Genomic DNA, 17915 nt, shown 5'->3' on the forward strand with positions numbered 1-17915 from the left:
CCTTGCCATGAGTAGTCCTAGAATGTGTACTGGAGATCTTATTTAAATAAAAAAAAATATACAGTGGAACACGTGCATGCAGAATACCACCTAATAACAAAAGTGCAGTTTTTCTAAGGATTAGGAAGCCAATCCATTTTATGAGTGAATGAGAGGTCATGAGAAATGGCTTTGGAAACTGCCATCCCCTTGACAAAAGCAGCACTTGCTACATGACATTATCTCAAACAATACATTAGCAATTGTTGTGGCTTTGATAGGGGAATGCACACTAAGCTGTAACAGCTCTGAAAGGTCTGTTGCACCTGCTGGCATTCAGAGCAGTGTGAAGGTTGACAGTGGCTTAATAGTAAATTTAGGGGTCATAACTAACGGGGAACAGATGGCATGGTGCTTTCTCATTGGGTAGGAATGAGGGGTGTGTGTCCACTGACCAGCTTGAGGTCTGAACTGGCAGCTATCACTTGAAAATCTCATTCAAAATACCATTACCAAGTCCTTCAGTTCTGTGTCCTTGACACAGCCCTTACTAAAGTGTGACTCTTCCAAGCATGCTTTTGCCGTTCAGTTGAGTGAATTCCACATTTGAATGATTAAGTGAGGGAAAAAGTATGCATAGGAGTGTGTAGTTGTTTTAGAGCTTTTCTAGCACTCATCATCAACGCAGCTACATTATTATTATTTGGCTCGTGTCCTCACAGATCTGCAACTTAAGAACAATGAAGCTGCCTTTTCTTGAGGACTTTAGGCTAGGGCCTGGAGAACGGTATGAAATCACACGACAGCTCGTATGAAGCTCAGATCTGGCCTGTAAGCTGTCTTAGATAGGAAACAACTTGGAAGCCATACAATTCATTAGCCACTCTGAGCTCAACCATGAAAATACTACTACTACTACTGCTACTAGTAATAATAATAATTTATTATTTCTATGAAAATGAAATGAAAACAAATTGTGCAGCTCTGAACAGACAGCTGGACTAGATGTGATGTTTCTAGAATTAGCCTTCACTCTACTGGTGTCCCAAGAATTTGCTTAGGTAGTGTCCTTTGTATGCTTGAAAACTGCCCAAACACCCCTCAGAATATTCCCCCAAAGCCTTGGTTATTCATAGGTCCTTGAGAAACTGGATCTAATACCAGTAAACATGTCACAGAAGAGTTGAGGCTTGGTATATACCCTGGCTGGGCTCCCTGATTGGGGTCCACACCAAACAAAAGGAATGGTAATTGTCAGGATTTCTTGCACAGAAGAGAACAAGGTGGATAACCATTCCTCCTCCCCGCTCCCCAATATATGTCTGGCAAGACATTTATTTCAGATAATTTTGAGCTGCTAAAAAAATATCTTAGTGGAATACAAAAACACAACACAGAAAGCCTAAGTCTGTATAATAAAAACAAATGCAAACAAAAAACCCCCCCAGTAAAACATTATTCTAAGAACAAAGATAGAAATTCAGCAGCTGTGCTCATCCAAGAAGCTAACTGTGATAGCTTTAAGATTTCTGGTGCAGCCTATGTCTCATTTCTTTCTTCTGAGAGGGAAGCACAGAGCAACAGACGGCAAAAGCTAATCAGAAGAAACAGTTTAAAATGCTTCTTTCATGGTTGTTAGCAAAGAACCAGGAGGAAAGATACTGGTCCCCATGTCTCACCTTACAAAAGGTCACTGACAGCATCAAAGTAATAATAGGGACCAAGTATTCCTTTAGCCTTTCAGTTTTGCAGAACGTTCTGAGGCATCTGATCAAGGCCTGTATTTTAAAATGAGCTTAAAGATTTGCAAATGTTTCATGCCAGGCAGAAAACCAGCTGGCTAAGGACTTTGGCAGTTGTTTATCCTCCTGGACAAGGGCCCCCCTGATTTATAGTAGTAGCAGGAGACAGATTTCTCAAGGTTGTAAAAGGGAAATATAGGCTGGGAGCAAAGGTTACACTGACCCTACATATTACAGAATACAATCAAGCTGCAAAAACACTAATTAAGAGTTGGTAAATAGTAAGATCTCTGTTTAGATAGAACTTAATACCACAAGCCATCTGTTTTAGCCATTTGTTTTGGAATGCAGGGGCAACAAGGGCAAAAGGTGATCTGGTAATTAAGGTGCCTTGTCGAGGCAAATGTAAGATATATGGCTACTTGTCTGCCATTTATGGATAGAAGGAAATATAGCTCTTTGTCTCCCATAAAAGGTAATAGGAAATGGGTGTATCTTTTATGATTGGTTCTAGCAAACAGCCAATAGGAATTTCAACCAGGCTGATTGGACAGAGGCAGCCAAAGGAGGAGCAAGGGGCTGGGCTGAGGAAATATAAGTGCTGGCCATCAGGGCTGGAGCAGGCAGAGCTTTGGTAACCATATACCACTGTGCCTATCATTTATTTGTCTGACAAATAAATTATTATTTTAATTTCTCTATTGCTGCGTTGAATATTTCATTCCAGCTAAGCGTTAACCACAAGCAGGGTGCTACAGTTCTACATTTTGCTCACTGTAATTTAGCGTGACGGATTACTGCCATGAGAACCTTCAGGCTGAATTTCAATTCCCATAAGAATGATAGTGAGACATGAAGCATTTCTAATAACCTTGAGGCCAAAATCTTTGACATGTAGACCAGTGGTGGTTCCCCACTTACAGCAGACAGCGGCTGCAAGTCTGGAAAGTATTCCACACCACTCTCTCCTTTTCTTCCCATCACTGCCGCTGCCACCTTTATACTTCTTGTTTTAGGTATTGGTCAAGGTGGGCAGAGCCACTCAGAACTCACATTTTCAGTTCAGGTAGAATGAATGCTTGTTAGAAGTCCCCCTCATCCCCAAACAATCTATCCAGCTTTTCTGAGTGGAAATGAACACATGTGGGCTTGAACATATTTTAAAGGCTCTTAGGAAGCAGAGTCCATGGAAAACAGATACTCCTAGCATGCTTCATAGTAGCAGTAGCTAACCCTGTGGTACACTCTACATTAGTTTGGACTATAGCTCCCATAATTCCTGACTCTAATGGCTGATGTGAGCTACAACATCTGGAGGGTCACAGATTAGTCACCACTCTAGACCATCAACTGTATATAAGATGGGTAAAAAAAAAAAAGTAGCATTATTCAAGATAAATGAAAGGTAGTTTGTTAACTGGCACTGGATTTTTGTTGTTATATCTAAACTCTTCCAAAAACTGAAGACAAGTCAGTTTCTCCAACAATAATAAATTTATGGTAAGGTTATTAGACAATAAAAATGAACCACAGTTTTATAGCTATAATAAAAAGTGCAACAGCAAGCAATTTATATTCACAAGAATAAGATCTTGGATTTATGGTGACATTCTTTTTATAAAATACACTGAGTATACAAGTTAGTACAAAAAATATATCTCAGCACCAATTCACTAATAAACCTGTGCATGATCACTTGATACCTCCCTTTCCCTTCATGCTTACAGAGCATTTTCATAAAGAAAGCAAATCAAAGCTTTGTACCTTGTGTTGCAAGGTGTAGCCTGTCTCGACTACTGTTGCAGCGAGCAGAGAAGAAAGGACTCCATGGTGAACAGCTGGACAAGTCAAAGCACAACACTGAACCACATGTACAAATTCTCGAAGAGGCTCCTGAACAGAATGAATGAACTAGAACAAATAAAAAATAGTTTTATATGATATTATCATTATGTTTATTTATATCCGCATATTGCCCAGACTGGAACACAAAAGACAGTGTACACAAATTAAAATACAAATAAAATACAGAAGACTAAAAACATACAGAAGGTAATACAGTAGTTAAAACGTAATTAAAATGCAGGTAGTAAAAAAAGCACATCACTATTTAAAAGCCTGTTGGAATAAAACAGTCTTGGAACTTGGAAATCTTGAAACTTGCCAGCAGAACAAGAGGGTCAGTCTAGCTTCTCTAGGATGGGAGTTCCAGAGTCTGAGAGCACTCTACCAAACATCCCTGTGAGGGTGGCAGGATCAAGAGAAGGGCCTCCCCTGAATGTGTCAGAACGCTATCGGGTTTGCATGGCAGAATGCGGTCCTGGGCCTAAGCCTTAGTAGTCATAAACAGCCCTTTGAATAAACAGATTTAGATTTCTCAAGGATAACACTTTCAGAGAGAACAAGAATTATGAGTCTCTGTTTTCAGGAGTTTAATCATTTGGGCATAGCTGCACAACTCGGAGCAGAGAAAATCTTCATGAAAGTCGCAGCAGCTTAAAAAAATGTACCCAGTAACAGCAGTCTACAAAGAGCATTGAAGGCGAACTGCCTACTTTCATGTGGAAGAGGGAACAAGTCTCGCACCCAGTTCCAGCCAGCCCATGCAAGCAGTGTAGCATCACTAGATCGTCTCAGAAAGTGGAGGATGGAAGGAAGTACATGCACTTTCCCTTGTTGGTACTATGACACAAATCTTAGAATAGTAAAATTGATTAACGTGCTCTAATTCTTTGCTGCTTAGAAACAACCCAAATCATGATCAACAGCCCAGTTCCAATAGTCTGTGCAGAATTATTTTTCCAATATAAAGAGTGTTAAAAGGCTCAAGAAGAAACAGGGTCATGAATCCTTATGAAACTGAAACTACGAATTAATGCTGACAAAGGGATTAAACAACCTCACTGTGAAATAGAAATATAGGAGTCAAGTAGCAGTGAAAGTGGAGGTAACACATTTCTGGCAAGGAAACAGCTTCGGAATAGTGGCATGCAAAGCTTGAAGACACTACTTAAGCTAGTCCATCATCCTTTCACACTTGTACCAGCATTGAATTTCAGGCAAGCCCTTCATCAGAGACACAGGGGAGAAATCATGGCACCAACGTCTATGAAAGCTATTGAAAAGCCTGCTATGAAAACTAATGACCACTTTGTCCCTTCATCAAGCAGCAATTTTGCTTGTCTGGGCAGATTGTTGGTATATATAAAATGTATACTGTTACTTCTTCCTTTTAACTGGTTTCTCTGCGTTTCTTTTTATTTGCAATGACCTCTTGCCTTTTATTGCCTTTCTTAAAAAGTTGGTTTAAGAATAAAAGTAGGCATCAAAGGGACACACATTTCCTTGCTATAGGGAAAAATCAATACCCCATATTTCTTTGGAGGCTATTCTCCCAAGTTATGGTATCTATACTCTTTCGTGAGCAACAGCCATGCCTGGCCAATACAGCTGTGATTGTCAAACGGAAAAGTGTTCACATCACCTTAAAGGTTTCACTCCCCAATAATTGTAGATAGAATAAGTCATTCATTTGGCAAGAAACAAGCTGGCCAACTTCATATGCAACAAATACCTGGATTCCTTCTTCACGCTGTCTTCTGAGTCTCAGTGCCATACATTCTAGAATCTTCTGGAACATCTTCTGAACATTGTCAAGAAGCTCTTCCCAGTCACTGCTATCAGTATTATGGACTAAAGAAGCTTCAACCATCTCTCTCAGGATACCAAGTATCATTGGAATGCAGACATAGCCTCTGTCTAAGCAAAGAAAAACCGAATTAACTATCGGAATTCAGATTTTAAGCTATGCCACCCCATATAACTATCATCTGTCTGTCTGTCTGTCTAGATCTATCTATCTATTTATCTATCAGCCAATTAATTCCTGGAGGTTATTGGTCCTATGATCTTTCAATATTTATTGATTTAATTAATTTATTGCATGTATATCTCACACCTTTTTCTCCAAGGCACTCAAGGTGGGGTACATGGTTCTGGCCTTCTCCCATTTAATCCCTACAACAACCCTGTGAGATACTATGTTAGGCTGAGAGGCAGTGACTTGCCCAAGGTCACCCAGAAAGCTTCATGGTATCCAGGGAGCCTGTGGCACAATGAGTCAGTGTATCTGGCTGTTAACCAGAAGGTTGGTGGTTTGAGCCCATCCAGGGACAGCTGTGGGCAGAATTTCTGCATTGCAGGGGGTTGGACTAGAAGGCCCTCAGGATCCCTTCCAACTCTTCAGTTCTACGATTCTATGGCTGAATGGGTATTTGAACCTTGGCTTCCTAGGTCCTACTCAGAAACTCTAACTACTAAACTACATCAATGTTACAGGCATTCCCTACCAGTTTAGCTCCTATATGAAGTTACAGCACCCTATGCACACTCTTTTTCTGCAAGGTAGCAAAACAGAATTTGACCTATATCCCCATCATGTCTCTTTCCACCCATGCCATGAATGCCATGTATCCTACCTGGTTTCTTGCACATGTGCACACAGAATGCCTATTCATCCAGAAACAAAGGCAGCCAAAGTCTACTCAAGAATAGGCTTTCTTAGCCTGAAACAAAGGGCTGCCCAAGTGTCAACTTAATGATATATTCAGAAGAGCATATAGTGAAGCTGCTAATTATGTGCATCAACAGAGTGGAGACTGCTGCATAGACACTGTGGACATCATAATAATAAAGGACAGAAGTGAGGAGCCTCAGGGTTGGAGAATGACTGTGGCTCTCCAAGCCTCACTCTCTGGCACTCAGAATCTGTCTCCCTAGGCCATATGCCCTCAGTGGCCTGGCCAAGCATTTCTGCCCAACTGAAATGTGTCCATGAACTCAGATAAAAGCTCTCACTTAGAGAGGGGCATGTGAGTGGGTGCAGAAACTAGCCTACTGTACCAAAGGTAAAACTGACATTTGTTGCTCTGCCTACCACTGACCCGTGGTCCATGGAAGGCTGTCCAGAAGGCAATGCGGTTTTCAGACTGAAAAAGGATCCCCATTTCTAATACAGGAAAGGAACTGTTTTGGCTCTATGGCTTTACGATCCAATTAATGCACTCAGAAAAGCAGGTATTTTGGTGAAGTAGTTAAAAGATCAACATCTTACTAGGTATATCCTGTAGGGCAATCATTGAACTGTGATTTTAGTATCCGTGCTGGATTTGCTTTGTTCTCTGCATCAGAGACACGTCACTGCTATCTAATTGCTTGCACAATATGCAGTTCAGGCCCACCTCTGGAACTAGTACTTTCTAGAACTAACAGCATTTATAAAATTCATTTTAGTATCAACAGCTGGATTGCACAGTCATTATATAACTTATTTGTTATTACTGCGTACAGAAACCTACTTGTACCAACATTGTCATTAGCTTACTACAATTTATACCATTTGGACAGAATCCAGTATTGTACAAGAAAAACTTCATGATGTGAAGCCCCACTATATGAATTGGACTTCTCTCCTTCCTCTTGCAGCACCCCAAAGAAGATTAACTGGAACCAAAGAAGATTGTGAGGGTTGCGTGGAAGAAGAGAGGAAGGTAAAGTTCTACTTGTCCACAGATGGCATCGGATACAACCCTTATAAATATGTATTTTATTACACAATATATGTTTTTTCCAGTGTTGCTAATTTTCTCTTCTCTGGGATCTACTTTGTATGTCAACCTTGAATATTGGGGGGGGGGGTATACACAACGTTTAAAGTACAGAGTTTCATAAATTTTAATTTTGGAAATGTGGCTTCCTTGTCATGTTCTAAAGGTTGTCCTTGTCATATTCTAATGGGCCAAACAATGTATCTTAACCACACAAAATAAAAGGCAGCATTAATTAGCCAGAAACATACCTGTGTGTATGATGACAATGATCAAGTTCAAAAGGTGTGCTTGAAATTCTGAATCACCAAGGCCAACAGCTATAACATCTTTGCAAACTGTCAGGTAATTCTACATATGAAAAGTTGAAATATATTAAAATTTTTGTGCATGACCAGTACTTAATATTTAGATGCAATTATTAAGCTTCTGTTGAGATTAAAGCATGCTTGAGATTAGGAAATGGATGACAAGTTGTTACCAAGCTAGGAAATACAAAGTTTAATTTTTAAAATTTCTGTTTAAACATTTTTGTCTTTTTTTAAAAAAAATCCAGTATTCCCTAATGTCAGCTCATTTTTGACCGTTTTAATCCAAAAAAAGAGTTAATAGGCTCTTGCTATTGGATCAACTTTTATAGGTGAATAAACAAACTTTACAGTGCTACTCTTCAAGCAGAATAACTGGAGGGCAGTTATTTTATAGACATGGGGAGTTTATTTATTCATCCCATTAGCTAATATTAAAATTACATGTTTTTTAAGAAGCCAGACTCATGTTTTATCACACATTTCCTAAGTAAATAGCAGAAGAGTGCTTTGAAGGATTTAGCATCTACTGTACAGTCCTTTGTTCCACTGGCTGTTACTAGCACAACTCTTGAGGAACTCACCCTTGTAAAAACCAAAAATGAACGACAAAATGATCCTGCAATCGATATCAGACATCAAACCACAGTTAAGGAAGCTTAGCTATGATTTATCATGGCATCTGATCTTACATCTCATGGTCTGAAAGCCAGTCAGCAAAGCAGAGTCTAAGGCCATGGTTTGAACAAGTTTCTGTACAAATTGACAAACCATAGGCATGGCAGTTAGTCTACCTCTTAAGGCTGTTGTGCCACATAAACAAGAGCACAGAGCTAAGGAAGAGAAGAGTAAGTGAAGCAACTGTGAGTATCTTGGAAGAGTGAGATAAAAATATAATAAAGTAAAAGGAAACAAATCATAGGTGATCAAACCATAGGTGAGCACAAGCAGGACTAAATTATGGATTGCATCTGTGTTTCTCTGGTGTGAGGTCTGAATTGAGCCAGTGTGAGGTACTGCACTAATTCAAAATACATGAGAAAAACCCCACAACATGCACATACATTTTACCTGAACCACCAGCTGAGAGGTTTCACTGGGCTGCTCTGTGTTGCCTTCCTGTTCATCTATTTCAAAAGCAGGCAGAATGCTACTTTCTATCCAAGCTCCTGCTTTCTCCAAAGCTGACAGGTACTCCTGCCCTTCAGAGGCAAACTGTTAAGATGAAAACAGAAGCACACAAATATGTGATATAATATATTCAGATTTTGAGAGCTATTGCTGTTCAAATGCAGAGCAACTCTTGACATGACAGTACCTTATATTGAAGATGTATATTGAATCTGCAATACAGACTGAAGGCTCTCAGTGCAGTTGCAGGGTAAAAGGGAGGCCTTGCATCAGATCCTCTACTAGAAGAGCCTAGAACATCCTGAAATGTAAAAATCATACTTAGGAAGAAAACAAGAGATTTTGAGGAGTGGAGGATATTTACAAGTACAGGTAATTCACATCTTATGCGGAGGTTACATTCCTGGCCATTACACACATAAGCAAAATAGTGTGAAGCTAGAATGATCTCCAGAACTGACAACATGAACCACAAACCAATACAAAAGAGGCTAATTGTTCATTCCATTGAGAAAATTACACTAGGCAACCTAGCTACCCAATTCTGATGATGCGCTGGATGCTCACCCTCAAATAAAATGTTAATCCATACACCTGAAGTAAATGGCCAGTATTGCCCATCTGGCATATTGCCACATTGCCCACTTTAACCTAGTTTAAGTGTCGCTCCAGCAAGCATATATTAGCATGCATTGCATCATCCTGTTCAAACTGCTCCATTTTATTACAGAGCTGCACAATAAGAGACAAAAAGGCTTGTGCTTGTGAGGAAATACAGACACATCACTGTAGTTAAGGTCTTTCTCATGGTAGTTCCTGTATTAAGTAATCTGCACAATCCTGCTGCTCCTTGCAAATGCAAAGTTCCAGGTTGGAGCAAATATAGAAGAACCGAAGTATAATTATCATATATCATTTATCTTTTGGAAATCTTTGACCATTATTATCAAGCAACGTTAATCTGAACTGACATAGTCTGATAACACTATGTATGCATTCTGAACAAAGATGAAGATTTTTACATCAATTTGACCCACAATAAAAGATGAACTCTTAGGCAACATATGAAGGCTACATTTTGTTGGAATAAGTTGCTTAAAAGGTTTACTGGATGATTATGGAGCAGAGAAAGATATCCACAAGGCAGATAACAGCAGAAAACCTTATATGTTACTTGCGGGCATTAATTCAGATTGCCATACAATACTGTGGGAGAGTGAAATCTAACCTTTGCAGCTTCAAGAGCTTTCAAAAGATGGTCCAGCTTCTCTTTGGGGAGTGACAGGAGACATTCCCGATTCATGTAATGAGTCAGCAAATACTCCATATAATCAAGCGCCAATTCTGGTTTCGACTCATGTGTCTCCTGGATACGTACTCGCCGTTCAGAAGTGCCATTACTCTAAATACAAAGAGAAAAGGGCTCCTTTATATTTTAACAGTAGGAAGAAGTCATTTTAAAATGTTACCTAAAGCAATGATCCATCTACAAAAGGTGCATAAGGCAATGCATTCAAAGCCCAACTTTTTTTAAAGTATAATTTTTATTATTTTCTTTTTTCTTTTTTCTTTTTTTTAAATGATATTTATTAAGGTTTTAAAGGTTACAGATAAAACAGAAAAAAACAGAAAAACACCAATTTAAACAAAAAACAAAACAGTGTATCACATTAGAAAAAAAGAATACCATACAAATAACAAAAAAAGAAAAAAAATCAAGAAAAAATAAAAAGCAAAAGCAAAAAACACATCAAACCTTCACATAATATATCTTTCATTTGCTTGTTTCCTTGACCTCCTCCCACCTCCCTTTTTTGTATTCTAATTCAGTTAAATATTTCAGCAAATCCTTTCCCTCTTTATTTTATCCTTATAATCTATCTTATTACACTATAATTTTACATTCTCTTCTTTCACCAATTAACAATCCGTTTTTGCTCTTTCTTTTTTAATCTTATTTCTCCTTAAAATTAATATATCTATTTGAACTTAAACTCTTAAGACATTTCCACTAGGGTCATAGAAATTTCATTCCACGATTTTTCTCTCCCTCATTAAATTTTTACAAAATTTCCAAATATAAACTTTAAATTCCCAAACTTCTTCCACCATCTCCTCTCCTTGGTCTCGGCCTCTGCCGTCCCTTCTGTCAACTCCAAACAGTCCATCAACCTGGAGATCTTATATCCGAGGCTCTTAACTCTTCTTCACGTCCCTTCTGCCGATTTTGTTCATAATCTTTAGTGCTAAAAAGCAGATCTCGGGGGAGCTCCATCCCAACAATGCCTTTATTCCTTCTTAACAGGACAGCCAGGTTTCCATAGTTAAAGCTAGGATCCATAAAGCATTCCAAATCTTGTTTCCAAATTCCTCCAAAACCAAAGGCCCCAAAAGCTCCAATCTCCTCCTGACCCAAATCCATAGCCCAAAAGTCATTTGATCCCTGCATTGGGGAATCTCTCCAACTTTCCTTTTCCAGACCAGGCCAGGCTCCAATCTTCAAAATCTGGCTTTTTCTAGTTTCAATCATAAAGGGCCTCAATTTGTAATCCTCAATTTGCATCTGTAAGGTTAAGGCTCCCCCTTGTATTACTTTAGGTTTGACCACAGCAACTTTCTCCTTCTCCTTTTCAACGATTTGTTCAGTCATGATAGATTCCTGTGCCGGATCCTTGACAACTTCTGTGTTAATTCCCACTTTTGATCCCAAGATGGCAATTTTAGTAGCCATAGCATCTATCTGTTTATGAAGCTTTTCCAGCAAATAGTTTGTCTTATAAAATGCAGACACTAAATCTTCCCTAACTGACATTCTTGGGATGTTCAAGGTCAAACTCTGGTTTCTCACAGTCCTTATCTTACAGCTGGATGCCTCCGCTCTGCTCTTGTAACAGTTTCAACAACTCAGTCCTTTCCAACACAGTTCCAAAGGTGAAAAATAGTATAAATTTTCAGTTACTTTTTCTTCTTTTAAAACACAGAAGCGGACAATGGAAACAGTATCTTTCTCTTATAGCTAGCTGTCAAATATGTACTGTTCACCGTCAATGGACTTTTTCCTCCTTTTTCCCCTTTTTGCAGCCCGTTCCCAGGTTCAGAGACGTGGTAATTTAGTTTTCCACTCTCTCCTGCAGGCACGCTTGGTCAAAATTTTCCCCGCACTTCCCCTGCTTCCAAGGGGGGTTTAATAGTTTCAATCAATGGAAGTTTGATCCTTTACACGAAGCTTTCCAAAACCTTCGCTTATGAATACTTTGCTTCAGTCTATTTACAAAAAGGGGAGGCGGACTTCCTGTTTTGAGCCTTCCCCGTTCGATGCCGAATTAAGGTATTTAGAAAATCCAATTTTTCCGTTCTACTCACGGGTTGTTGTTTAAAATCCAATTGTCCACAGGAAAAAGTCAGCGCTCTCCGGCAGCAGCAATGCGGCTTCACTCCATGAAATAAGCGGTCGATTCAAAGCACCGCGCCACTCACCCCACGTTGCTCCGGATTCCCGATACCGGGTCTCCCCGCGAGTAAGGGGGGGGAAAAGGTGCCAGCCGAATCCCAAGTTCACAGGCTCTTCCGCCTGTGATTTCCAAGGGTCTCCGCCTTCGCCGTGGCGGTTCAGACCCTGCTTTCCACGGAGCCAGTTCCTCCCAATCGGAGGAGCTCCGCCATTGCCGGAGGCGCTAATCCGGAAGTCTTATTCTTTTCTTTTTTAACACAGTACAGTATTTCAAACATTACATTAACAATATAGCCAGACTTTTAACACACCTCTCTTCCAACTGGTTCAGCAGTTATCCAATCACAGATTAATTCAAGAATGTGTCCCACTTTCCCCCAACGACACAGACAGTCAAGCAGGGAAGAGTATTGGTTTTCAGTGGCACCATTTTCCAGATTCTTCAGTTTAGAGACCACACCACAACTAGAAACAAATGCAAACACGGCACGTTAGCCATTTAAGTAGATAAGGTTGCCTCAAAAGCCTACACAACTTTTCAACATGCCTATGGATCAAAATATCCTTACTAGAATCAAATCTGCATGGCACACAGTTGACAGGAAAAGTTTCTATCCACATTTGCAACTATAACTAAATACATAAATACCTGAATGTAGGAATAGCAGCAGGAGTCATGAAAGATGCAAGGACAATTATTGGTGACACACAACGATCATCCTAGGTTGAAACAAAGAACAGTCTAATAAGGAATTTCTAAACATTTGGTAAACAAGGCCACTTACAAAGAGAACCAAATGGTGCCCCTCCATTTTCACAGCAATTTCCTAATTCATTAAGATTCTCAAAAAGTCAGGTCAAGAATTATTAAGCCTGATTCATATTGGTACATCTTGTATACTTGACTGCCACAAGTTTGGTCTGCCTAGACTGTGCTACAAATATAAACTAGCAATGCTGTTAGATCTTATGTACATTTGGCTTGCATATGTTTACTGTTGTACTTCCCAGTGCATTTTTTACAGTTTTGAACAGCACTGAATAAAACGAATCTCTGATCACTGAGATCTATGAATGACAAACATTCCATATGAATACATTTATATATATAAAAACTGAAAGAGCATCCATGCATTTAAAATTACAGCAACATTGTGATTTAATGTTTTAGAGCAAATATAGAGGCAGACCAGTAACAACACATTTGCAAAACTTCCAACCCTTTCTCTTATCTACAGGATGTTGGATGCATGTACTGCAGTTCTTCAATCTAATGATCTGTTATTAACCACCCTAGGATCCCTGAATGAAGGGTGGTATGCAAATGTAATTCAGAATAGTAATGATTATTATTACAATGATGATGAACTGATTGTCTTGTACTTCACAGAATTCTCTTATTCCTACTGTATTCCCTCTACACAAAAACCCAAGCAAGTTCCTTCTTTCTGTTTTTAATACCTTTGCATTCTTTCCCCTATACCTGGTAAGGGACAAGGGGCCACAGAATAAAGCTTGTGAGATAAGTGTTACTGTGAGTTGGAGTTCAAGGGGGCTCTTCTGTTTGTAATTGTACCCTTTCCACAAACAGAATGAAACCTTTGCATCCAATCAATCTATAGGAATTTTAAGTGTACCTCACAGGAGAACTTACCTTAAATACTTTTAAATATTCAGATAGCACAGAAGCAAATTTTCGGACAATATGGTTTTTGGCTCCTTCGTTGCGATTAAGTGGTTTTTGAATGCTTCTCCACAGAATTACAATTATTTCAAGTAAGCCTGCCATGGAAGGTATGTCATCAACTGACAACACATTATGTGGCACCTGAAATGTAAACATGTGAGGATTATTATGCAATTTCTCTTGCACAGTGCATCTCAAATTAGGCTTATAGGCTTTAAAAAAATGGAATGGGCCTTCTTGAACTCATGTGTATGTTAATACAAACGGATGTTGTCAGGAATTTTAGAACGAAAGCAATTTTAGAAGTTTGCCATTATCTGAGAGGGCCAGTGTTCCAGGAATCAAGGGGGAAATGAACATTAACTGGGTTTTTTCTTAGATCATGTAATAATACCCATTGAAAACTAACATCCTAGAATCTAGATTGCCTTAGAATTCCCAAACACAACACAGAACATAAGAAGAACCCGTTGGATCCTGCCAATGGCCCATCTAGTCCAGCATTCTGCTCTCACACTGGCCAACCAGATGCATATGGGAATACCAAAAGCAAGACCTGAGAGCAACAGTTCTCTCCCAACTTGTGATCCCCAGTGACTAACATTCAGACGCATACTGCCACCAACAGTGGTAGGAGAACACAGGTGTCAGGGCTGGTAGGCACTGATAGAAGCTGGAGATACAGAAACAAGATGAGGACCCTGAAAAATGAATGCGGGGGCAGGTAGAGCAAGGGAAACCAGCATTTCAAAGCAAGCCTTTCCAGAGACTGCAAAAGAAAGTCTAAAGAAAACACAGTAATAATAATAATAATAATAATAATAATAATAATAATAATATACCCCATCCGTTTGGCAGGGTTTCCCCAGCCACTCTGGGCAGCTCCCAACCCAAGTAATACTTCTTATGAATTTATTTTTTACTTCAGAAAATGCCAAGACCAGTGGTGGCCAAACTTGGCCTTCCAGCTGTTTTGGGACTACAATTCCCATCATCCCTGACCACTGGTTCTGTTAGCTAGGGATGATGGGAGTTGTAGTCCCAAAACATCTGGAGGGCCAAGTTTGGTCTCCACTGGCCTAGATGAATATACAAACATTGTAGCAGTTTATGGGTTAGAAATTTAGCTGCTAGAATGAAATTATAGTTTAAATCTGGTTCAGGTGCTGACAGTGCAAGTAATAATCAATATGGTACAGAGTGAACACACCTCACACAGGCCTGGTTCCACAGTAAGGCAAACACAGCCTACTGGGAGAGAGTGTGCTGGCTCCTAGATAGGAACTTGCAGCTGCTTTGCTCCTTTCTGGTCTGTCCTACTAACCAGTTTCCTAGGTTTGGACAACACACTAAGCCAAACCTTGGTTTAGCAGCTGTACTGCAACTGGGGAACATCACATCCCACATCAAGCACCAAGGAACACTCTTGGTAGGTGAAACGGTGAAGAGTTGTCCTCTATATTTTGTCGCAAAGAGCAAGACAGAAGAAAGGCTCAAGTCCAGAGTAAAATCCCTGGCTGGGAGCATCCTGTCTGAAACCATGGAAAGCCACTACTGGTCAGTGTAGACAATGCTGATCCAAGTACATAGACCACTTCTTATTCTCCTAATTAACATTTTTATCTTAGAAACTTTGTGTTGCATTCTTACACTCATGTTCTCTTTTTCACTGTCTTCATCATCGCTGTCAGATGCTTTTAATCCCTGCCGGATACAGGCGTTCAAACAGCTCTGAATGGTAAGCATCAATTTAGCTAAAATTAAAGAACAAAGTGTGCAATTGTGAAAGATAGTGTGGAACAGGAACAATTTAAAGTAGTGGGCAGCAAAGCAGTCAACCGAATCATTACTTACATTCAAAAAAAGAGTAAATTTAAACATTTAAAGTCTTCAATGTAAACAAGAGATAAAAATAAAAACAGTTTAATGATAAAACACGGTGCTGCTTAGAGCTTAATATTTTATTCATTATATTTCTTGCTAGTGTTTTTAATTGATTTGTAAATGGCCTTGAGCATCTTCACGGCTATATATTTTAATATAAAATAAAAATAAATTATTTAAATGTGGCTGAAGTTAACACCCTGTATCACTCAATGGCTATGCACTGAGGAGGGAGTTAAGTACGATCTCCATTTAAAAATAAATAAGCCAAGTAGATACATAATGCATGCATATAAAAGGCAGCAATAAGAATAAAAACCCCATATAGGTCTCTCTCTCCCTTCCCAGCATTTATAATTTGGCACAGAATTCTTCAGAAGCAGCTCCTGGCCTACGAGCATTTACAGTAAGAGCTACTACACAATACTTTTGCTCATAGATTCTTTATTATAAACCAAGCCATTAGCTCTCCAGAACTTTACCTATGTTGGTTGGGCTGGTGTACTCATAAGCATACTGGTAGAACTTTCTAGCCGCTGCTGGGTTCATTTGGATTAGTGTGACACAGCGCTCACACCACACTTCTTCCGGTTGATCGATGGGCATGAAAGAGCTGAACAGGAGATTTACTATGCGCCGGGACACAGGCCGTGAATCAATCTCAAGGCGAGTTAAGAGATGCTCTATAGGACAGATTTTCCAGAACTGATTTGTGAGGAGCAGGGCAGTGTGGAGGTGAGGAAGACGTAGAAAAAGAAAAAAGTTATCATGATTACATTATCTAATAATCCCATTTTGCCTTTTTTTTCATGATGCTTTTTCTAAAACCTCTATTCAAAACATTCCTTTACAAATCCCCCCCCCCCCCCGGATCATCACAGCCTCAACCTTTCAGCATTTCTGCTAGTCAATACTATTATTTCTTATCTGTCCTTTACCATAAAGGTTACAAATTGTTCCCACAAACCTATGCAGGCTCCAACAATGTAAAAAGACAATGTTAAAATCAACTAGCCCTCTTCCAACTTGTCCTTGTCCTGTATCACACCTTGTTATCTACCTCTGTCTGCATCCAGATAAGGCTTCTGGGAACAGAATGCCACATCTTTACTGTGGCAGTTCTGGGCACACTACTGGGGTTAAAAACAGAGCAGGGAGCAGAAGATCTTATGCATGCAGTTATTGTACACACACTGGTCTCAACACACTTGCATGAGTATGAAAATGCTTTTTTGCAGCAGGTTGAAATTGGGAAACCTGTATCACAGCTGAACAGCTATTTGGATACTTCTTCCCTTTTCTCTCTTCTCTCTTCCCTCTTCTCGGCACCGTTAGGAATGGGCCATGGGCCTGTTCTTCCTCCCACAGGTGCAGAAGTGCCAACAAAGAGACTCCATTTATCTAAGCAAGACTATGGATGCTAAAGTAGAAACAGGTTCCATATCCAGGGTCAGGAGAGCTTGCAAATAATTGCATTCACTTCTCTGACCAGAGGTAAGAGCAGAAAGGAAGAGCTCAAGGCTCATTCCTGATCTTGCCACACATAAAGGGCAAGTAGCAATGGTCAAATTAGCCTAGAAGTCAGCAGTGCTTTAAAAAGGTAACATCTGAACATACTTGTAAGGAACATGGCCAGCTTTCAATTGACACATCGACAGACCCTTTACTCCGCTTACTGAATTATGTAAAATATGCCACCTTCTATCAAGAAGCAGCATTATATATTATGTGTGGCCTGAGTAAATAGAATGATAAGGAAAATTTGGATTATAAAACTAACAATATTGAAAAAGCAAGAAAACTACAGTATAAGGAGCCCAGCACTGAGTTTATACAGTTATAAATTGAGCATTAACTTTATAATGATTAGAAGGTTCAAAGAAATTTAAAGAATTCAAATAAATCAACTGAAAATTAAATATTATTATATATTATACTTTTAAATAATAATTAAAAGAATATAAATTGCATCAATCCAGTGTATTATACAGCCTTATAAATGTGAAAACTTTGTAATTTTGGAATCTTGCAAGTGGGGAAGGGAATCAAATGGCACATTGCTTAACCATTACCTATAAGTATGCATAGCAACGTGCCTGAAAAATAAACTCTCCTTTTTTCAAATAT

The 17915-nt window shown here is 39.3% G+C and overlaps 1 protein-coding gene and 1 long non-coding RNA gene across 7 annotated transcripts in view; one reads left to right on the forward strand and one right to left on the reverse strand.

The window, feature by feature from the left end:
- Window positions 1–17915, forward strand: part of LOC307199355 — a 255630-nt gene that overhangs the window by 75038 nt on the left and 162677 nt on the right. The gene's annotated exons all lie outside the window — the stretch shown is intronic.
- The window catches only part of NCAPG2 (non-SMC condensin II complex subunit G2), a 41319-nt gene that overhangs the window by 6700 nt on the left and 16704 nt on the right, over window positions 1–17915 (reverse strand). For all 6 annotated transcript variants that reach the window (XM_079996417.1, XM_079996412.1, XM_079996413.1 and 3 more), the window contains exons 14-24: window positions 16271–16493; window positions 15555–15658; window positions 13872–14045; window positions 12867–12937; window positions 12529–12682; window positions 9995–10168; window positions 8954–9067; window positions 8707–8850; window positions 7579–7678; window positions 5296–5480; window positions 3486–3632 (exon numbers count right to left, since the gene is read on the reverse strand). In XM_079996417.1, coding sequence (XP_079852543.1) covers window positions 3486–3632; window positions 5296–5480; window positions 7579–7678; window positions 8707–8850; window positions 8954–9067; window positions 9995–10168; window positions 12529–12682; window positions 12867–12937; window positions 13872–14045; window positions 15555–15658; window positions 16271–16493 — 1590 coding nt within the window. The remainder of the gene's footprint in view (window positions 1–3485; window positions 3633–5295; window positions 5481–7578; window positions 7679–8706; window positions 8851–8953; window positions 9068–9994; window positions 10169–12528; window positions 12683–12866; window positions 12938–13871; window positions 14046–15554; window positions 15659–16270; window positions 16494–17915) is intronic.

Source organism: Podarcis cretensis (assembly GCF_951804945.1).
Source record: "Podarcis cretensis genome assembly, chromosome: 12".
Classification (NCBI taxonomy): Eukaryota; Metazoa; Chordata; class Lepidosauria; order Squamata; family Lacertidae; genus Podarcis; species Podarcis cretensis.